Consider the following 23381-nt stretch of genomic DNA (forward strand, 5'->3'; position numbering starts at 1 on the left):
GTTGCTCTCAATTCCGACTCATGACAACTCCATGTGTACAAAGTAGAACTGCTCCATATGGTTTTCAAGGCTGTGACCTTTTGAAAGCAGATCACGAGGCCTTTCTTCCAAGGCACCTCTGGGTGGGTTTGAACCACCAACCTTCCAGCTGGTAGTCAAGCACTTAAGCCTTTTGTGGTACCCGGGAATTCAGCACAAAAGCATGGCGCAGTGTTATCCAAAACGGGGTGCCAGGACCAACAGTATCAATCAGGATCACCTTGAAATTTGTTAAATGTAAATATCCTACCTGAGATCTACTAACTCAGAATCTCAGGGGGTGGGGTTCAGCAATCTATGCTTTAATAATTATTTACGATGTGCCATACAACCTTTCAGGTAGATTCTAAAACCAGATCCATTTTACAGATGAGGAAATTGAGGCAAACAGTAATTCACCTAAAACTACAAAGCTACAAAGCTCATAAAAGGCAGAGTCACTCAGCTAGCTCCAGAATCCAGGCTCTGAACCATTTCACTGTACTGCCTCTCTGTATTAACTCTCTTATTTGGAAGCGTGGTCTTTCTCCTAAAGGGACAGCATGGTGCATCTCACCAGTTGTCTGGTCTTCTTCACAGTGTTCTGGTGTTACTGGTTTTAAGAGTCTTTCTGGCATCATCGCTAGCACCACCATTAACATACCTGTAGATGAATACCTGAACATCTTTGAAGTCTATAAAAATAGGTGTAAATTTAAGTGAACATTAAAATACCAGCACTACATCTGCAAAAGCTTTAATGCCCACCAACAACAGCATGGGTCACATGATATGGACTTTAAGATGGATGTATTTCCACTTCCAGCTAAAGTGGTGCTGCCATGTGGTAATCCCATAAACAGTTTATAAATGATGTAGCCTACCATCTCGCACAGGAGTCCTGCTGGCACAATAGTTAAGTGCTCAGCTGCTAACTGAATAGTTGGTGGTTGAAACCCACCCAGTAGCTCTGTGGGAAAAAAGACCTGGCAATCTGCTCCCATAAAGATTACAGTCTAGAAAAACCTATGGGGCAGCTCTGTCACATGGGGCTGCTATGAGTCGGAATAGACTCAACAGCACCTAACAATAATCAGCTTGAAATTATGCAACTTTTGATCAATTTAAGTTCTTGATTTCTGCGTTATTTCAAAATATGTACATAAAGTAATACTTAAACGTTTATTTTATAGTTGCAAAATTCAAATTTGCATAAAAAGTTATCACACTTTATTCCTAAACTACAAATTCCTGAATAAAATGGCCTCCCTTGGTGCTTTTACTGTATATTATTTTTCTAAGGAAAGAATACCTCAGTCATTTGTTTCAGGAAACTACAAAAGGGATGGTTTGGGAATGTGGTTAATTCAGGCCTAGTCATTCCTGAAAGGAAGGAAACTACATAGAGCAGAAAAAGCTTTCTGCTGGACGACCTTTCAGAGACCTCAAATATGCTTGTCTTCAAGTGCTGAATAATAATTCTACAAACTTCATGACCTGGCCCAAAGAACCAAACTAATATTTTTAAAAGAAGAGACTCTACCTTCAAAAGGACTTAATGACAAAGACTTTAGGCTGGAAGGAACACAGAGATCATCTGTTCAATTTCCTCATTATTACAGATGAGGAAACTGAGGCTCAGAGGGATGAGATCTTTCGGTTCTGTTCACAGAGGGGGTGGCAAAGCCAGGACTAGGACCGAGGTCTCACTCTGGGTCTAGACTTAACTATCTACACTGCCTCTCACTCCTGTTGCTACCTTAACCCAAAACCCGCTGCCATTTAGTGGATTTGGACCTATAGCGACCCTGAAGGACAGAGTAGAACTGCCCCACAGGGTTTCCAAGGAGCGCCTGGGTAGATTCAACTGCCGACCTTTCGGTTAAAAGCCGAGCTCTTAAGCACTGTGCCACCAGGGCTCCCCTGCTATCTTAAAATTTCCAAATTGATCTTTGAAATTTTTTAGTGATTTTGTGGCACGTGTCCTTGGCATTACTACTAGCACACCATTAACATTACTTTTGATGAATACCTGGATGGCATCTCTGAAGGCTATAAAAATGTTTAAATTATGTGTACTTTAATAACAGCACCACAGATATACCTGCTTCTGTAGTCTGCTAAATTTAGAATAGTACTAAGCCATCTTTTTTTTTTAAGCCTCTCAAGGTAGAAGGAAACTACCCTTTTGCTTTTCTTTTCCTTGAGATATTAGCATTGAGCAACTACAATGTTAACCAAAAACAGTGACTGCTCGGACACAGTGCCTTCAGATTTCTTCTTCATAGTCTCTACTTACCATCTCATCTTCCTCCTATGAAACCTACCTTTCCTCAAGCATCAGCACTCAGGATAAAATTTAATAACAAATTATTCAGAAAGTGAAAACCAACCCTATCAACACTAGAGAAGTGAAGACTGGTCTTATTGACAACCAGACCCCAATATTCTCAATAGAACATAAAGAATGTTCAGAACAGGGTATAAGGAGCTTATACCACTCCCACAAAAATTATACATCTCCTTTTTCTGACACTTATGACTGCTAATTCTCTACTAAATGTCAATTCTAAACCCACTTTAATCTCCTGCCTCCTAAGTAAAAATTGTTAGGATACCCAATCACTGGTCTGTGCCTGCTTCTTAGAAACATCCAATCTGGATCTGGCCTCATTTCCCTAACCCTTCCTTTGAATCACCCAGCATAAGCACAGATCCTACTCTGCCTTCCCAAGGTTCCTTTGAGGTATAATCGCCCCTGCTACATAAACCAAGCTTTGCTACGACTACGAAAACCCCGGTGGCATAGCGGTTAAGAGCTACGGCTGCTAACTAACCAAAAGGTCGAAAGTTCGAATCTACCAGGCGCTCCTTGGAAACCCATGGGGCAGTTCTATTCTGTTCTGCAGGGTCGTTGCTATGAGTCGGAATCGACTCACTGGCAATAGGTGTTTTTGGTTTGCTTTATAACTACAGGTCTGTTTCTGATGGTTTTCTGCTGATGGGATTCAACACATTTTTGTCTTAGTAAGTTACCAGTAATGCATGGTAGAACAGAAAAAACTCTAAATAAAAAGTCCACAAACCTAAGGCCTGGCTCTATCGCTTCTCTGGGTCTCCTTCCTCCTTGGTACAATGACACCCAACAAGCATATTATTTTACAACTCTTCGTTTCAAATGTGCTACATTTCAGCCATAATGTGGGTCAAATAGGTTCGCTTCTAAGGCAGAGTATGTTCTGACTTCCAATTATTTGACTTACTATTTCATTTTTTAAATGCAGCACAGTTAAGAGTTTTTCCGGAAAAGCTTATTTTTTAGTCTTAAAGAAAAAGAGAGAGACCTTCACGCCAGAAACAATGGTTGTGATTATGATTTTTTGTTTTCTTGTATGGTTAAAATGTTTCATAATTAAAAGAACAAGAGTGACTCATTTGATTTATCTTCCAAGATGAAAAATTAGTGTGAGGATTGGGGCATGTCTGTCTGGGTCTTTAGAGGATTGTCTGTCTCTAACTAAACCCCAGAGAGAATCTATTTACCTAGCCTATGTACTTTTAATTAAAGTTTTTTTTTTCCTACCTACTTCTCTTCAGTCTACCTCGTGAGCTTTCTGTGAACAACAAATAGCCGGTCTTATTATGAGGACACCAAAACCAAGGCAGGAACAGCAAACCAACAGTTGTCAGCAAGATCAAAATCAAGAGAATCACTCATTTACTTAAACATTCACTGGATACTATGCACAAACAATGAGTTACGCCCTGAAGACCCAGAGAGGATTAAAACATCATGCTTGACATCAAGGAACTCACAGCCTAGCGAAGAAGACAGGCATAAACAATAAATACAGTGAGAGAAACAACAATAGCATATAATATGTACACCTTAGGGATAAAGTATAGGAAGGTTTCAGACAGAAGACATTCTTAGACTGTAATTTCTTCCAATTCCAAAAGGGGGAAGGTTTTCTGTTGTAGACTGTATCACTGAGGATGCTTTGGGCTGCAAGGTGCTATGTAGTTGATTCTAACTCATGGCAACCCCATGTGCGTCAGAGTTGAACTGTAACTCCACAGGGTTTTCAATGGCTGGTTTTTCAGAAGGCACCTCTGGGTGGACTCGAAGCTCCAGTTTTAGTGTTAGCAGCCAAGTGCATTAATCATTTACATAACCCAGGCGGGATTCACACAAGAATCTATTCACTCACACAAGAATTCTGGAGTCAGACAACTCAAAGCTGCTTCAGAGCTCAGTGATATCTTCAAGGACCTGGGCTCTTCCCGTCTTTTTGCTCTACCTCGACAGCTCCACGTACATGTAAGAGTAAAGGAAGGCATGGAAAGCCTCCCCTCAAGCCTCTCTTTTTATCAGGGAGGTAGAAGTCACTCCCAGAAGCCCCCAGCAGACTTCTTAAGTCTCACTGGTCACTGTTTCATGTGGCCACCCACATCAGAAAAGGAAGCTGGGAAAATACGAATGTGGCATTTCAGCAGGGAAGAAGGGGGGGAAGGAGTGGCTGCCAGGTAGGCAGTCAACACTGCCACACGTACATACTAAATTCAGTTGTCTTCCAAGGTACCTCAGCCTTCTATCAAGTGGCTCATCACCCCCCTCTATTCTGAACCTCAGCTCCAAAGCTGAAATAGAAACTAGAGCAATGATAATATTTTTGGAAATGTTTACTACTCACAGGATCTATAATAAAAACTGTAATAAGTAACAAAGAAGAAAGACTTCAACGGAAGCCCTTTTAGCCTTAGCTTTTCCATCTACACTAAAACGAAAAACCAAACCCGCTGCTGTCTGAGTCGACTGCAACTCACAGCAACCCTACAAGACAGAGCAGAAATGCCCCACAGGGTTTCCAAGGCTATAATCTTTACGGAAGCAGACTGCCACATCTTTCTCCCGTGATTCAAACCAGTGACCTTTCGGTTAGCAGCTGAACGCTTTAACCACTACACCACCTGGGCTCATCACCGTCTACACTAAACCTCACTTTTTAAACTAAAGGGGTTTTGAAAAAACTTCAAATGTAAACACATCTGTAGTGGGCGTAGGCAGTAGGCACCCCAACAAAGGAGTTAAGTACACTGGCTTTGAACGGCCCCTGCTTGAACTCTGGACATTAATTCAGCTCCCTCAGGAGACTTGTCATTCCAAGACCCAGAGTCTTACCATTTTCCCACAGGCTGCCCTGCCTAGTCGCAGGAAAACAAAAACAACACAGCCCCAGCTACATGAGACTGGTTACCACAAACAGTTATTTCAGTCACCCCCATCTCACAGGCACACCCGAATCCAGAAACTGGGTTTGATCTCCCCACAGAGCTAATGCTGAATGAAGCCTTTGACTATCTATATGCACACTAATAGCCATACGAAAACTTGAAAAATTGGAATTGGTGAAAAAAATGGCAGTAACATACTTGGCAAACAAGAAACTAAGAAAAATTAAAGCCTAAAAACAAATAGCCAGCATATAAACAACCATGTACAAAGTGCCAAAATACCTGAAAAGCATAGCAGCCTTTTTTCTTACTGGGAAGAGAGCTCAGTGTTTGAGGAAAGAGTCAAGATTTCAAAAATTCATATAGTTTTAAAGTTAAAAGAGGCCTTTGAGAAATAACCACTTTATTTTAGTGATGAGGAACAGATACACCAGCCATAACCCAGATCCTAGAGAAGCTGGGTCATTTAATTTATCTTTATTCAAACAGGGATGCTTTTAAAGAAAAATTAAGACTACTGCGATGTTCTCATATTTCATTTGTAAAGCTTCCATGCTTAAGTAAATTATTTCTCTCTTTTAAAACAAAGCTTTAGCAGTCATCCCTTCTTCGCCCGGTGGAATTATATGAGAACTCAAACCACTTACCCCTTTGTCTACAGTTCTCACCAAGTCCTCCAGTTCCGAGTGCTAGGACATTTACCCCAAATAACAACATATCCTCCGTAAGATTACTTCACTCTGGCAACTCACAGCATTTCAGTCAAACCTGTTATTGCCTAATAATACTACCATCAAATAAGGCTCCAAAGCCTCCACACACCATCTAGCTACTTAAATCCTACAGCAGCAATGTTTAAGTAAAAACCAAACAGAAGAGCAAGTGCATATGAAATGGGGAACCCTGTTTCTCTCCCTGAAGTTACCCAAGTTTTAATGTCCTCATTTCTTTTCTTGTAATAGGATCTGTTACTCAAGAACTCCAGACATTTCCCATCAGCTTTGACGTCTCTCACAGCTCTCATCAGAGCTCAGAGCTTTATTTTAGCTGCATCTGTTTGCAAATACGCACAGAAAGGGGCTACTAGTCACTTTAATTAAATAAACAAGATGATAAAAATGGTACGTAAACACAATCATAATAAAAACTTGTCCTTTACTTACAGCTGGTTGTAAAGGAAATCAATAATCGATTCCTGAAGAACAATTATAAAATCATTCTCTAACAAGAAATGACTGATGGATCACGATAGCTAACTACTTCCCCTTTACTTAAAAAAAAAAAAAAAAAAGCTTAATTAAAGTAGGATAGTTATTTTACCTACTGAAATAGATCAAGTATTTGAAGCAAAATGCAACAAAAGGCCCATGGAAAGAAAAAGCTGAGATAATTCTTTTAAAAGTTTTTCAAGGGAATTTAGAGTTCAAAGAACAAAATCTGGAAATAAATTCACTATATTCACTGGTTTGTAATCTTACCAATGTCAAATTGAATAAGATTCCAAGTATTTGAGAGCGCAATTTACCTAAAAATTTTAATTTATTTTATAGTAGAAAATACACAATGGTACATGTGATGTGTTATTTAGGAAGGACAGTAACAATTTTATTTTCTTAATTTCATCTATGAATCTTCAGAATTGAAATCACAAATCTTATTTCCCACTTACAAAATGTATTACCTCTGGAAAAAAAAACGAAACTTCTATACTACCATTTCTAAAAATCATGATGCCCAATAACAATATGTTGATAAGATTTGCCTCCCACAAATGTTAAGGAATCTCTCCTTCTATAGTTTATGCCTGATAACGATATAGTAACAAGATCTGCTTCCCACAAACGTTAAGGAATTTCTCCTTCTATAGTTTAATCCTCTAACAGAATTACCAGTCCTGACAACAGTCATTATTTCTACCTCTTTATGTTTACCAAGTTCTAACAAGGCTCCCTGTGCTGTAGAACGTTTTTGGTGAATCAAGATGATACTCGTTGCTGTCGAGTAGATTCCGACTCACAGCAACCCTACAGGACAGAGTAGAACTGCCTCACAGGGTTCCTAAGGAGCGCCTGGTAGATGTGAACTGCCAACCTCTCGGTTAGCAGTGGTAGCTTTTAACCACTACACCACCAGGGTTTCCAATTAAGACGACAGTTTCCTATATTTCAACCCTGCACAGGTTTGACTACCCTCTTTTCTGTCCACATTTACCACACACTTAGCCTCCTTTTTTTGTGCTATATCAGGTAGTTCTGTTGTAAAGGATCTAGAGCTATTACATTTAATATAGAGAAAACAAAAATGACAACTTTCAGAGAAACAAGAAGGCAATTTTAATTTGAAAATCATGTGTGGTCATATCCAATCTGTTTAACTGTGCATGTGATGGTGTGTCTGTGTGTAACTACCCCACCTAGACATGACCCTTAGAAGGATCAGGATCGTAGTGGGAACCACAGAATTAAGGGAAAACATTATAAAACAATGTCATTGTTATGACCGACGACTGAACCCCTAAAAACAGTCACAGTGAATCACCTCGGATTGTGCCGGAAATGCAGCTAAGACTCAGTTGTAGATACTTTCCTTCTGTGGTACAATCAGACTTACTCAAAATAACTTAAATAAACTTTCTAAAATACCCCAGATCAATGGCTTTCAAACTTTTCTGTAGCCCAGGACACACATGCGATGTAAGAATACCTGAAGCAAAAGCTTCATGAAGCAGTCACTTTTATTACATGCTGTATAATCTGTTTATTGTTCCAGGTTTTGGAAATGCTTGTTGTGACCTACTAGACTGATTTTATCACCCACTAACGGAGTCACCATGAATCGCAATCAACTGGAAGACAACTGACAAGAATAATGGACCAACCCACTGTTTGAAAATTCCTACCCTAATTCATTTACTTAAACTAGCCACAATACTTTGGCAGCTCTCTTAAAAACTAGCTAAGGCACCTGAAAGATCCCAGCATACATGTACACTGGATAAGCTGCCGTGTGCCAGTTGTCATCATCCATTCCAAATGGGAAACACTTAAAAACCAGGATCTTTCAAAATGTTTATTTCAGCTGCTAACTGAAGGTCAGCAGTTGGAATCCACCAGCTGCTCCTTGGAAATCCTACAGGTCAGTTCTACGCTGTCCTATAGGGTTGCTATGAGCTGGAATCAACTTGACAGTGGGTTTTTTGGTTGTTATAGCCAGCATTTTCTCTTCTGTCTAATCTTTAAACTATGTTTACTCCAACCATTAAAGAATAACCTCAAATCCTTCTATCCATGTGTGAATGAGTGAGGGAATACAAATTAAAGATTACCTGAAGAATTGTATTTCTCCAACGTTAGATTAAGATTTTTTCCCCTGCCGACAGGGGTAGTGGTGGCTGAGAAAGTGGTTTTCCCCCTTATTAAAACAGTTTATTAGTTTCTCCATGCACAAATAAAATGATAGATCCTGTAAACCAAACATTTAAATTAGCTTTAACTGTATTTGCATTTTTTAAACTACAGTGTGACTCAGCTAATAATATACTTCCTAATGCCAAAACCATCATTCCATTTACGCAATTTTTTTTAGAAGCAGAGCAAAATTTCACACTCTTAGCTATAGTTAACAATGCGTAAGAGGAAGTCCTCTGCTTCCAGGTACCCATCACTCAAAAGTCAAGTATCAAAGACCATTTATCCCCACCACACAGAACACTAGGCAGAAAATTTTAAGAGGAAAAAACCAGAAACTTACTTCTCTTGATAAAAAGAGATGGGGCAAATCAAATACCATTATGAACAACAGTAATAACTACAAAAATCAGCTGCCATCAAGTTGTCTCCAACTCATGGTGACCCCATGTGTGTCAGAGTAAAACTGCCTTCCATAGGGTCTTCAATGGGTGATGGGGTGGCAGATTGCCAGGCCTTTCTTCCAAGGTACCTCTGGGTGGACTCAAACCTCCAACCTTTTGGTTAGCAGCCGAGCACGTTAACCGTTAGCACCACCAGGGACTCCCAACAACAGCAACAGCAGTGTGAAACAGCAGAAACAGCCTAAGCTTTAGAGTCAGAGAAACTTAGGTTCAAGCCCCAGTTCTGCCACGTGTGAGCCGTCCGACCTTAGTTCAACAATAAGAATAACTGAAAGAATCACTCAGTAAATACCAGCTGCAGGCAGGGCACAATCCTAAATGCCCACCTTCATTATCTCATGTACTTTTTACAACAATGCTCTGAGGTAGGTTCTATTACTATTAATTTACCAAAGAGAACACGAAGGGCCCATAGAGGCTAAGAAACTTGCCCAAATTCATACACAATTAATAATGAGAAAGCAAGAATTCAAAACAGACTGATCCATTTCAAGGAAGTTCATGTTGCCTTCAGAGCCCCGGTTTCCTTATCTTTGCCTCTCAGGGTCATTATGTGGATGAAGGCTCTGGCCTGTCATAAGCACTCACCACCAAGATGATCCAGGAACAGAGCTGTCACTAGCCCTGGGTCACACAGTGGCTCAGGGAAGCCTGCTTCACCTGCTCAGAGGGTTAGGAGCTGGCTTTTTCTTTACCTTTCTCTTTTCTACCCTCCCACTGCCCCACCCCTTAAACATACCTTCCCCAGGAACACTTTTCAATGACTTCAGGAAATATGACCTCTTTTATCAGTACTGTAAACATGAGTAATATAACACTTATTACTGGTGTGTTTACTAAAGGAAGGGAGGAAGGCGGCTAACATTTTAAGGCAGGGTAAAGTTTTCAGGCTTAATTCAAAGCCAAGACAATGACAGAAGGGGGTCACAAAGGCTACTAGCACTTAGACTGAGCAGCCGGAGTGTGCTAGAACAATCGCTCGGGTTAAATTTCTTTACCCAGCAAGGTCTTTACCATCAACAGAGTAAGGCACAACAGAGGCTAAGGCCTATACTGATAGTGTAAAATGGCTTGGGCCGGTTGTAGCTTGGGGATCTGGCAGCAACTAGAGGGGCAGAGCCTCAAATATGCAAAGAATTCTGCTCAAGGCAATCTTCAATCTCACAGTGTGGTGCAGGGTTGCACTGACATCAGCTCTGGAACCAGGAAATACCCGTACCAAGCAGCTAATAAGTTTTGACAGACTTTTTCAAAATAAGATTACATTCTCCCTTTCACCCCGTCTACATTAGTTGGCAAATACCATCCATCCCAAACCCTTACCAAAAAAAAAAAGGGTAGGTAAATAGAGGCAATGACAGGCTATTAAACGGAAATAACCAAAATACATCAACCAAGTTAATTTAACTGAAAAGCTGACGAGAGACATGCCGATAATACACCTTCACCTAAAGCATTTTTTAGATAAGTATGAAGTATCTGTGAGTATGTCTGATCCTGAGCTATATAAAGCAAGTCAGCTATAAATGTTAGACTTCAAATTGTTAGTTATCACAGCAACCAAAAACCAAAACAACCCACTGCCATCGATTCCGACTCACTGAATTTATTCATGTTCAAAACACAGGGCACGGTTGTTATAAAGCTACTTAATAATTTGAAGAGAGATGTTTGTTGTTCACCCTAAAGGAAAAACTGATCATGAAAATGACTACCAGACTATATAACAACAAAAGTAGATTTAATAAATCTATTATTTTAATTAAATTAAGTACCGATGGCATTATGGAATTGGCATCATACACCCACAGACATTATAATTTAATGCCTGACTATAAAACAAACATACGAAATATCCTAGACTAACATTTTGTCTTTAATATAGTTTTATTTTTGCCTGACTCTTATGTTTGAAAGAGGAACAAAGATGTGGCAGTCTGCTCCATAAAGATTACAGCCTTGGCAACCCTAGGTGGCAGTTCTACTCTGTCCTATGTGGTCACTAGGAGTCGGAATCGATTGGATGGCAACAGTATGTTTTAAATAAGTTTTGTTTCCGCCCCATTGGCAGTTTTGTTTTCTCATGTAATGGCTCAGTGCAGTAAGATTTAATTCAGTGAGTTGGAATAATTGGGCATTATATAGTTCCTCATTAAATCGGTTACTGGGCCATTTTCCTTACAGTTAACTAAACATCATATCCTTATCAAAGGGCACAGATCCAAGCATCAGCAGTATCAGGCCCTATCCTCAGCTCTGTCTCCAAACAGGCTCTGTGCCTTCAGAAAACGACTTTTTCCCCCTCGGGGTCAAAGTTTCCTCATCTGTGAAACACGAGTCCTGGACTAGGTGATCAGGGTTCTCGCATGTCGGTAGCGGATTCTCAATGTGCAGATTTCCTTGACACACACAGAGGCACAGACGCACTGTACTAAGCAATGCAGTCAGGCTATAGGAAACAGGCTTTTCAAAGTCACACCAAAAAAAAAAAAAAGAGAGAAAGAGAAAAGTGAGACGTGTTTTTTACCTGTCTGCAGCTATACCACAAATATAAAGGGGGGCTCCTAAGAGACCTGTGATACAGAAGGAATCCACATTAAATAAAGTCTGTGCTTGAAATGCGCCCCTCAGTACAGTGTTCGGGGCTTTCAGTTCTCGGAGGTGACCAAGTACAGAGAACACAAGCTGTGGAAAACAGGGCATTACATTCCTCAGTACTCATTATAAAAAATAGCAGCAGTAACTGATTAACAACTATTAGCTTAAAATGACCTTCCAAAGAGTCCTTCTCCATTATCAGAACTGACTTGATCTGAAGGTCAGTACTTAGATATCGAAAATTTACAACGAATAAAACAGGTCCTTTCAAATGCACAGGACATCCGGAAGCGCTGATTCTTGGAGTTTCTGGACTGTTCCTGGCTTGGCCTGAATACCATGGTTGAAAAAGGAAATACAGCAGTCAGCACAGAGAATGCCAGGTATTAGACCTGGGTCATAACACTGGCGTTTGTCATGGTCCTGACCTAATCAGAGTACTGCTCTTGACAAAACAAAGCTATGCCAGAACCTCCAAACTGCTTAGCAACCTACTGCACGCTCTGGTGCCCCTGTTCCTCACAAAGGGATCTATATACTGTGACCTGGGCCACGGGCCACGGGCCACGGGCCACGGGCCTGGCTTCACAATTCAGCCTGCAATATAATTTCAGGGTAAAAATTTAGGAGGCCACACTGGCATTCCCACTGGTCAAATGCACCTAAGCCAAAATCAAACTTACCGCTGTCGTGTTAGATCCCAATTCATAAAGACCCTACAGGGTCTCTATGGCTAAAACAGAAATGTTTTTGTTATCGAACAGAAAAATGTCAAAGCAGGAAACCTAACTCTAAAAATGGAATTTTTCCCCATTGGATTCTTCTTAACTTGTAAATCAGAGCAGGTCACTCCCCAATAGCTTCTCACAGCAGATGAAGATCCAAATACCTGACACTCCCTACCTGATACAACCTACTTCTCACACCTCCTCCCAACCTCTCCCCTTACCCCAGTGCTCCAGCCACTACCCACAGGCCTGCCTTCATTTCCCTGAAGGCGCCACACTTGTCTGGCTGAGTCTCTGCATGTGCAATTTCTCCTGAATAGTACACTACCTCCCAATCAGCCCCCTAACCCACATCTTTCTGTACTGCTGGCTCATTCTCACCCTTTCAATCTCTACCTTCCCTGACCATCCTAACATGGTTCCCTCCACCGTCAATTTCTGCCCTAACCTTGTTTCACACCTCTCTCAATCTGTAATCGTTTGATTTATTGCTGCATACTTGTTACTTGATCATTTTTCCTCTAGATAGTTAGCTACATGAGGAACAGTACCATTTGTTTTGTGTACCACTCTATCTGCAGGGCTTTAAAAAAAAAAACAAAAAACCATTGCCATTGAGTTGATTCCGACTCACTGCAACCCTATAGGACAGAGTAGAAATGCCCCACAGAGTTTCCAAAGAGCGCCTGGTGGATTCAAACTGCTGACCTCTCAGTTAGCAGCCGTAGCAATTAACCACTACACTGTCAGGGATTCCTCTCCAGGGCTTTAAAAAAAAAAAACACTGTCATCAAGTCAATTCTGACTCACAGCGACCCTACAGGACAGAGTAGAACTGCCCCACAGAGTTTCCAAGGATCGCCTGGCGGATTTGAACTGCCGACCTCTTGGTTAGCAGCCATTTCCAAATGTTGAGTTAACATCTGTTAAAGTGATTAAATATTTCAATAAACTTTACAAGGAGAAAAGATGCAGTCTGTAAACATTCTTGCCCTGAATCAGGCATGGTGCAAAAAAAGCTGTTCATTCATCTTGGTCAAAATAAATTTCTCACCGCCCTATTAAATACCTAACCTGGTGGAGTCTGTGCTTTACTGCAATCCCTTACTTACAAACAGGTTTGTTTGCTATTTAATTGTTTGAAACTTGCAATAGAAAACTATATTATCAATGACTGCTTGGTTCCCAGGTAATCCATAGAATACCATCCCTTCTACTTATTGTTGGTATTAGGTGCCCTCGAGTTGATTCTGAGGTGTGCAGAGCAGAACTGCTTCATAGAGTTTTCAAGGCTGTGACCTTTTGGAAGCAGATCGCCAGGCTTGTTTCAGAGGCGCCTCTGGGTAGGTTTCAACTGCCAACCTTTTGGCTAGTACATTTTGAATGCTTACTGTTCCAGGCTGTCTTAAACTGTTTCAAACACTACACATTTCATCTCATTTAACCCTCATAACAGTTCTACTTGGGGGTTATCATTATCCTAATTGGCAGAAAAGTGGCTGAGGCACAGGGAGATTAGCAACTTTCCCAAGGTCATGCAGTTGGAAGGTCAAGACTCAAGCCCAGTCAGTCTGCCCCCGGAGTGTGAGCTCTGTAAACTCAAACCAGTTGCCATCAAGTAGATTCAGACTCCAGGTGACCCATGTGTGTCAGAGTGGAACTGTGCTCTGTAGGGTTTTCGATGGCTGATTTTTTAGAAGCAGACTGCCAGGCCTTTCTTCTGAGGCCCTTCTGCATTCGGTTAGCAGGCAAGCACATTAACTGTCTGCATCACCACCACCGGAACACTATGTCTTGCTAACACAGTCCATGGCCTAGAAGGAAAGAGAAATGAGGTACAGCTGCCTCTTTCTGTTTTGTAGCCAGGCAAATCACTAAATAAAAAAATAATAATAATAAGTTTTTAGAAAAAATATTAAACTCATCTTCTGATCCGCACGACCTCAGTCTGGGAAATTCCTTCCTAATTCCTCAAACTTGCCTTTCCTGTTCTCCAGTGCCCTCCCTCCCACCTCCCTGAATCCCCTGTTAATACACCTGTTTGCTTTGGAATCCATGATACAGTCCATGATGGCCTGCCTGCCCCATCTATCATGTCATATATGTGTGCGCACACGTACGTACATACATACACACTCAAACTCTCTAGGTCTTAGACGTCAGCAGGTTAAGAACTTCTGGTAAGAAGCTTGCCTAATTATTTCACCCTGAGCTATAAAAGGTAAATTATCTTCTTGACTTTCCTAGAGAAGTGAAAACGTGTAATTTTTAAAAGGCTGCTTGTTAACAAAGTATATTTTGAATTATTACACAGCTTACAATGACCAAATCAGGATTGAAATTTTAAGAAGTAGAGAGACCAACTGGCAATGGCAGATCCCGATTTTCTTAATTATATTCCTTCCTCCATTTCTGAACTCACGGAGTTTATGCTGCTCACAATGGTGTGTCTGGTGAGGGCAAAGGGGGATTGGAAATCTGGGGGGGTGGATGGGGGCCAGAGAGGGGGATTTCTAAATCTAACGTTTAGAGCTGGAGATCACCTATACTTTGTTGAATTTTCTCAAACACATCAACACCTTCATACCATGTTCTGCAAAGTGTAATAAAAAATGTGCCCCAAAGAGCCTGAATTTTTATTAGCTGCCAAGAGCTAAACGTGAAGGGAAATACAAATTAGCAGACGAAAATGTAGGGGAGTGAAAGGAGGAACTACTGAGTTGTGTGGGTCCAAAAAAAGAACAACAAAATAACACATCCCAAAAAATGTGCTGATTTTGTGTATTTACGTGGGAACCAACTGCCCTAAGTTAACCTCCGTATCTGTCAAACATTGTACGACTGTGGTTTTCAACCCTGGCTTGCAGATCATAACCACCTATGGAACCTGACAGAAATACTGGCATCTAGCTCCAGTGCAGAACCACTGTGCTGAAGAATCAATCATGATCACCACATGTACAACAAGGTCCGTGCCATAACACAACCGCACCTTCCATCTCCAAGACCAAGCAAAGGAACCAACCAGCTGCCCATCATTTACTGAACCCCTCTTGTGCCTGCACTGGCTGAGTCCTAGGGATACAGTGGTGACTAATACCGGCAGAGATGCCCTCAAGGAGCTTCCATTCTAGGGGAAACTATACCAGGGAGATTTAAGTTACCTTATTCTTAAAAAAAAAAAAGAAAGAAAAGAAAAGCAATTGAAATTGCTTTTCAATACATGCAATTTCCATACAGTTTTATTACTGAATTTAAGTCCTTCAAGCCCCATGGCTTCTTATTCTGTTCTCAGAGGAGTTCTTTTTCTGTTGTTGGATTTTGTTTAAGGAACTGGTGAGTGCCTTCTCCAAATGTGAAGGGAAGCTCAGGCCTCAACATCCTTCTCCTTACCAGGCTGAAAAATTCTAGTTCTTCTAATTTTTCACACCATCTCCAGGTTTATAAAGCCACAGCACCTGCCTAACCAATCTCATTTCACCTGGCAGGCCAGGCACTATACAACACATTGTCTGGATCAGGCAGCTCAGTAGAGCAATCAAACTATATTGTTCAGTGTCCCTTATGTGCCCCACACCCTCAAACTGGGTAGCCAGCATGTTCCAAAAATTAAAAGTTTGTCCTATCAGCATTCTGTGTCTCATTTTTTTTTTTTTTCTTTCTTTTCTCATTTGGGACAAATGCTCATCACAGCCTTAAAAACCCAACCCTTAGGGGATGATACAAAAGATGTACAGGAGTCCCTTGTAAGAGTTTTAGTCCTTTTGTTAGGAAGAAATGCCTGGCAATCTACTTCCAAAAATTAGCCAATGAAAACCTTATGGATAACAACAGAACACTGTCTGGCTTGCTTGCTTTGAACACGTCAACCAGAGTGATCAATCGCTAGAAAAGAACATCCTGTTTGGTGAAGGAGAGGCCCAGGCAGGGTGAGGGGGAACTTCAGTGAAAGGGACTGGCACAGTGGCCGCAACGATGGACTCAAGTATGCTGGCAATCGTGAAGACGATGCAGGACCAGGCAGTGTTTTGTTTTGTTGTATACAGAGTCCATGTGAGTCCGAGCTGACTCAATGACAGCTATCTAGCTGGTCTTTTTGTAAAAGCTAAACCAAGATATTCAACATATGAATATTACATCCTAATTAAGAACTAAATTGTATAAAGCAGTGAGAAAAACAGATAAGAGTGTGAAGCTCCACTGAAACAAGCCTTGAAAGAAGGGAATGGACAGGTGGAGAGAGCAAAACTGCACAGGATCTTTCAAGGAATATCAAAGGCCCACAGAGGAGGACGCACTACATGGAGAAACTTGGAAGAAACAAGCCTGACTGAATCAAGGAGGACACATCAGGTAAGTGGCAGCAAATAAGGCAGTCTAGGTAGGATGAGTAATTAAGTCCGGGTTCTGAGAGCAAGTGAGGTTTACCTGTGACATGGTCAGTAAGAGAGGTGTGTGGCAGGTCCCTGAGAAGGAGTAAGGCATGATGGAAATTGTTTTAGGCACGTGGAATGCCATCAACTCTCTGATGTAGCCTATAATATATGTCTATCACACTACTTATATGCAACAACAACCTAGTTGAAGCTCGAGTTCATACTCCTTCCATTCCTACAGCCAAAAATCACAACAAAGTATGCCAAAGCTGAATACTAACAAATTAGAAATTTGAAACTGCTTCCCACCAACCTCCCCAGCCTTTTCATGCCCCCATTTTCTCTACTTACAGAGCATACTACTGACCTGAGAACCACTGATAGAGATGAGTATAAACAGCCAATTATTTGACCATCCAACTGTATCTGTCCTATAAGCATCTGAGTATCAACCGCACCTCAAGCACACTGTTTGGCACTGGATGAGTCAAGCTACAACGGAACAAACTCTCCATTTTGTCTTTTAAAGAACATATAACACTGGGGAAGCAATGCAATACTGTTTATAGTAGCCCACAATAGAGAGTCTGGTAAATTAACTCTTCCATTAATTCATCAAGTATTTACTCAGTGTCTGTTAAGTTCCAAGCACTGTTCTAAATGATGTGGAACTAGAAGTAAAGGGAAAAGCCCATGCCCTCAGGAAGTCGACATTCGAATGGGCAAGCAGACAATAATTACGCAGACAGAAATACAGTATCAGGCAGTGATACCAAAACCAAAAACCCATTGCTGTCGAGCAGACAGAAAAGAACTTCCCCATAAGGTTTCCAAGGAGCAGCTGGTGGATTCAAACTGCCGACCTTTTGGTTAGCAGCCAAGCTCTTAACCACTGCGATACCAAAGTCTCTCACTAATCTAAGAAATAATTAAATGCAAAGAGTCATTTCAATAAGAAAAAGAAGAAACCACCAGGTTTATCCGGAGTCCATTTTCTAGCTTCCAAAATGTTCAATGTAAAACAATATTAGCATAGGCAAAGTAGTCTCCTATCTCTACACTTCAAGATAAGCTGTGCCTTAGTAAACAGTCTTGGGAGAAATTCCAAGTACTGATAGTCACTAACGCATTAACTAAGGCCATAAGACTATGCATTCAACTAGAAATGTCAAAGCGATGGTGGTTTCGGCTTTAGGATGGTAAGTGGAAGATGCAAAACCGTTCACTTCATCCTTTGTGGATACTTAGTAGCCTCCATAGTAATTACACAGGGGCCTTGGTGGAGCAGTGGTTAAGAACTCAGCTACTAACCAAAAGGTTGGCAGTTCGAATCCACCAGCGGCTCCTTAGAAACCCTATGGGGCAGTTCTACTGTCCTATAGTGTCACTGTGAGTTGGAATTGACTCAACAGCAATAAACAGTAATTATATCATTGTTGTCTTGTTGTTAGGTGCCGTCAAGTCAATTTTGACTTAAAATGATTCCATGAACTGCCCCATAGCGTTTTCTAGGCTGTAATCTTACGGAAGCAGATCGCCACATCTTCCTCCTTCAAAACCACTGGGCGGGTTTGAACTACCAACCTTCCGGTTAGCAGCTAAGCACTTACCGTTGCACTACCAGGGCTGCTTTAATTGTATCATAAGGAACAGAAAGCGAAGAAGAACTAACGGGATGAGATCCTCCCTTTTCAGGAAAAGGGACCAGTGGATTTGGACTCTAGTCCACAGACCTAGGACAAAAGCCTTAAAGAGGCAACGCTTTAGAACACCACCACATCAGCTGCGTGATAATCAGCAAATACCCTTTCCAAACCAGGGGCTCAACAGGAAGCTAATCCCCAGATGTGAGCTGCTCTTTGCGTTTCTCTGAAGCCACTTCAACTTCCAGCTATAAAATCGTAAAAGAGAAACATGCAACACTCACGCCCCACCGGTAAAACTACTCACCAAAACAACTAAGAAGTTAATTACATAGTAATGTTCATATTATTTCATATTATTTCTCAGCTAAGAAAGTAGCTCTATTATTTACTGTAGGGCAAGATATCCTTTTGCCATTTTACTTGGACAAGGAACAGTGCTTAACTGGTGTATCCTAAATCAGAGAAAATTCTGCCCCTGCTAGATATGAAAATTCAACAGCTAATCACTTTTCTTGAACAACAGTTTCTCAATTAACCGCTATTAAAATAAAGGGGAAAATTTTGAAGCTTAAATAGAGGCATAAAAAGGTTATATTAATCTGTTAAACAAAAACCTGAGAGAGGGAAACAGATCTTTGTTACCACTCCAGTTGCAAACAGCCTACGAAGAAAACAGCTTAATAAACATGCTTATCTCTCCCTTAAAAAAAAAAAAAAAAAAAAAGCTCCCCTGTCCCCCACCACTAATTTTAGAAGCAATAGACTGGTTATTAAAAATTTTAGAAAATACAGAAAATAAAACATCATGCCATAAATGTGCCACTAAACATATCCGTAATTTTGATATTTTTTTTCAATTATACATTTATACCTCTTTTTATTTTTTAGCAAAATAAGTACACTGTGCCCACAATTTATTACATTGTAAGCACTTCATCTATGATAAAATACTTATTAAATATGATTACATAATATGCCATTACATGGGTGTATTACAATTGACCTAACCCTCTACTGTCCTACTAAAATGCAGACAGACCAATGAATTGTAATGTAACCGAGTAAGAAAATATCCCTGTTATGGTTTCAGAGTCCACATTACACTGAAACTACCACTTTTAAAGTTTTTGTGTGGTGACAAAGAATATCCATGAATTATCTAACAATGATGTAACAATACTCTCACCTTTTCCAACTACGTATGTGTGAGACTGAAATTTCTGCATATACTTCAGCCAAAAACCCCATATCACAACAGACCAACTCAGGTAGCAGAACCCAGCTCTGCTCTATTAAAGTCAGTCATGAAAGAGGTTTGCAAAAATATAAAACAATGCCACTTTTCTGACTACACTTTTCTGTTTTGGAAGTTACCTTTCATGAAAAATGGACTTTTTCTTAACATTTAACAGATTTATTATGTTTTTTTTTTTTTTTAATTTTTTAAAAATTCTCAGTTTTAATTTCTAACACAATAAACTCAATAGAAATACCAAATAAAACTTCTTTGGAGTCCTCAAATACTTCTTTTTAAGAGTGTAAAGGGGTCTGAGATCAAGTTTGTGAATCACTGGGCCATAAGATAAAGAGCTTAAAAAATATATAGACCCCTGCATTATTCTGTTTGCTTATCACTGAGTTCTGCTCAAAATGAGGCTGCTTTCATAGATTAGCAGTGTCTTCCTCAGGTGAAATCCTTCCTCTTTTAACATACTTTCAGTCTCTACGTAATCAGGCCCCAAACCAGAACCAAACCAAAACTCGTTGTCATCGAGTCGGTTCTGACTCATAGCAACCTTATAGGACAGAGTAAAACTGCCCCACGGGGTTTCCAAGCCGGAATCTTTACAGAGAGGACTGCCACCTCCTTCTTCCACAGAGCCACTGGTCGGTTCCAAACACCAACCTTTCGGTTAGCAGCCAAGTGCTTAAGTAGTGCACAACCAGGTTTCCCTAATTAGGCCCCAAATACTTTGTATTTCATCATTCTATTACCAAACGGGGCCCTGGTGGTACACTGGTTAAGTGCTTGGCTGCTAACCAAAAGGTAAGCAGGTTGAATCCACCAACCACTCGTTGGAAACCCCATGGGGCAGTTCTACTCTGTCCTACAGGGTTGCCGTGAGTAGGAATCAACTGGATCACAATGGGTTTTTTTGGTTTTATCACTGAACGCCTTTTCAAAGCAGATATTGCAAGCTCATGAAAAATCTGGGCCCCACCAAAATCAGAGATGTAGATCTCCAATGGTAACTATCTCTACTTGTTGGTTAAACAAAAACTGGTAACTATTAAAATGCATCGGGAGTTAAGAGCAGAGCAATTCAGACGGTGGTGCTGACCCACACTTACCTCCACTGTCTGGGCTTCCTCCCTCCTGACAACGCCACACCAATAACTCTGTGAAGTCAGCCCAGCAAGTGATGCCTGCTCCCTGCCAAGTCACAGTGCACACAAACTCAACAGAAACGAGAAAACACCCATTTACTTCCTGCTAACTTTACTTTCTAACCAATAATCAAAAGGCCAAGTATCTCAGGAAAGGAGCCCTGGTGGCACAAGGGTTAAGGGCTCAGCTGCTAACAGGAAGATTGGTGGTTCGAACCCACCGAGATTCGAACCCACCGAGTGGCTTTGCAGAACATCTAGTATCGCTTCCATAAAGATTACACCCTAGAAAACCCTATGGGGCAATTCTAGTCTGCCACACAGGGTCACTATGAGTCAAAATCAACTTGATGGCAGCTAACAATGACATTTCAAGAACAGAAATCCTATTATGCCATTTTCCTACTTTTACATTACACAGTTTCTACAAATGAACAAGACTGCCACACTTTAAAAAAAATCAAGCAGAAATAAAAACTCTTTCATTAAAATACATCTTCAGATTGTACAGCATGTGCCAAGCACACTTCTTTCTCAACACTGAGAATCAGCAGCAAACAAGGCAAAATCCCTACGCTCATGATGCTTATATTCCAATAGGAGAGGCAGACATTTAGCAAAGGAGTAGTGATGAAGTCTGTTGGGTTTTGTAATAGAGGGAGCCCAGGAAACCATGAGAGCAAGATGGCCGGAGTCCAGGAAGACCATCCCGATGAAACACAGGATGAAACGAGAGAGTCCCTAGCAGACACGTGGCAGACATACTTTAAGGGTAAGTAAGATTGGCCAAAGAAGAAGTTCCAGGGAGAAGAAAGGGCATCAACGTGGATCTGGGAGAGAAAGAGCGACCACGTATACAGAAATCCAAAGTCAGAGATCTGGGTAGATGTCATTTGCTGAAATGAAAGAGAGAGAAAAAATAGGTTTGGGGGAGTCAGAGACAATGCGGAGATGGATTTTAGACATGCTGCATTTTAGATGCCTGCCAAACTTATAAAGAACATATACAGGAGGCATCTGACATACATGCTTGAGCTCAGGAGTCAGATGTGGGCTGGATATGTAGATTTGGGAGTCAAACACAAGAAAGCTCTGGAAACTGCTGATATTACTCATCAGGGTAAGAAAAGTGCTCCCCAAAATGCCAAAATATAAAAGGGCGGGTAGAGGAAAAGGAGCCTGCAAAAAAGACTAGAGTATCCAGAGGCAGAAGAAAAATCTGGAGAGCACAATATCCCAGAAGCTAAGAGATACAAGAATACTTCAAAAACAAAGACATTCTCAAAGTGGTAAACTCTGTCAGGCAAAATCTGCTGACTGGTCAAGTAAGAGAACTGAAGTACCCACTGGCTATTGCAACAGGGAGGACGGCCTCTCTGCAGCGCCTGCACCATGAGCACAGACCCCACACAAGGTTTAATGTTCTGCTATCGTCATCTTGAAATTCTTAATAATTTGTGAACAAGAGGTCCCACATTTTCGTTTTGTCCCAGGCCCTGCAAGTCATGTAACTGATCCTACCTCTCTGAAATCAGTTTCAGCAAAATGGTGAAGATTAAAACAAAAAACAGAATATAATGATTTGAGGAGTGAATATGGGTAAGCAATAGAGACATGATGGACAGACTTCAAGGTGGCCCCCATTATCTCCGCCTTCCATCGTTCACTCCCTTGTATAATCCTCCCCCCTTGAGTGTGAACAGGACCTGTGACTTGTTTCTAACCAACAGAATACGACAAAGGTAAAAGGATGTCACTGCCATGATTGCATTACAGGATGTAAGAGTACAGATCCCACCTTGCTGGACTGAGTTTCTCTCTCTCGGTTCCAACTGTGAAGACGCAAGCTGCCATGAAATAAGTGAAATCCCCTGTGGCAAGGAACTGTGTGTGGCCTCCAGGAGCTGAGAGCAGCCCCAATGCTGCAACGGCAAGGAAATGAATTCTGCCAACACCTGGTGAGCTTGGATGCAGATTCTTCCACAAATGAGCCTCTGCCGATGAGACCCTAGCCCAAACCTGGATTGCAGACTGGTGAGACCCTTTAGTAGAACTCAGCTAAGCTATGCCTAGATTCCTGAGAGATAATAAATGTGTGTTATTTTAAATTACTAAGCTTTTGACAATTTGTTGCACAGCAATCGATAATACAAGACAGAGTGTAGAACACCCTTTCAAGAAGTTTAAACAAAGAGACAAAAAATGACAGCAGAAAAAGGAAGGCACCAAGGAAGGCTTTATTTTGGAGGATGTTTTAGGTTTTTTTTTTTGAGATGGGCGAGACTTGAGCATTGTTAACTGATTATAAGAATACAAGGACAGAGGTTGAAACGCAAGGTGGAATAGAATGGTAGTGAAAAAACTGATTCTTAGAAAGTGAGAGGAAAACCTATTTATTATAAAGAGAAAAAGGAGAAAAGGCTGGATCCAGGAGCAGGCTTGATGGCAAAGGTGTAGCAGGAAGAAAGAAAATGGCCTTCACGTGACTGTTTTATTAGTAGTAGAAAGATTATCTGCTGAG

General features: G+C 41.0%; 1 protein-coding gene across 3 annotated transcripts in view; it reads right to left on the reverse strand.

Annotated features, from left to right (window-relative positions):
* FAM107B (family with sequence similarity 107 member B) overlaps window positions 1-23381 on the reverse strand; it is a 79657-nt gene that overhangs the window by 26188 nt on the left and 30088 nt on the right. The window contains exon 1 of one of the 3 annotated variants that reach the window (XM_023548901.2): window positions 5901-6479. The exons of the other annotated variants lie outside the window; for them this stretch is intronic. Within the exon in view, the coding sequence (XP_023404669.1) occupies window positions 5901-5970 (70 nt within the window). The 5' untranslated portion in view covers window positions 5971-6479. Of the gene's footprint in view, window positions 1-5900; window positions 6480-23381 lie in introns of those variants that run through there. 3 annotated transcript variants of the gene reach the window in all.

The sequence above is a fragment of the Loxodonta africana genome, chromosome 4 (assembly GCF_030014295.1).
Source record: "Loxodonta africana isolate mLoxAfr1 chromosome 4, mLoxAfr1.hap2, whole genome shotgun sequence".
Lineage (NCBI taxonomy): Eukaryota > Metazoa > Chordata > Mammalia > Proboscidea > Elephantidae > Loxodonta > Loxodonta africana.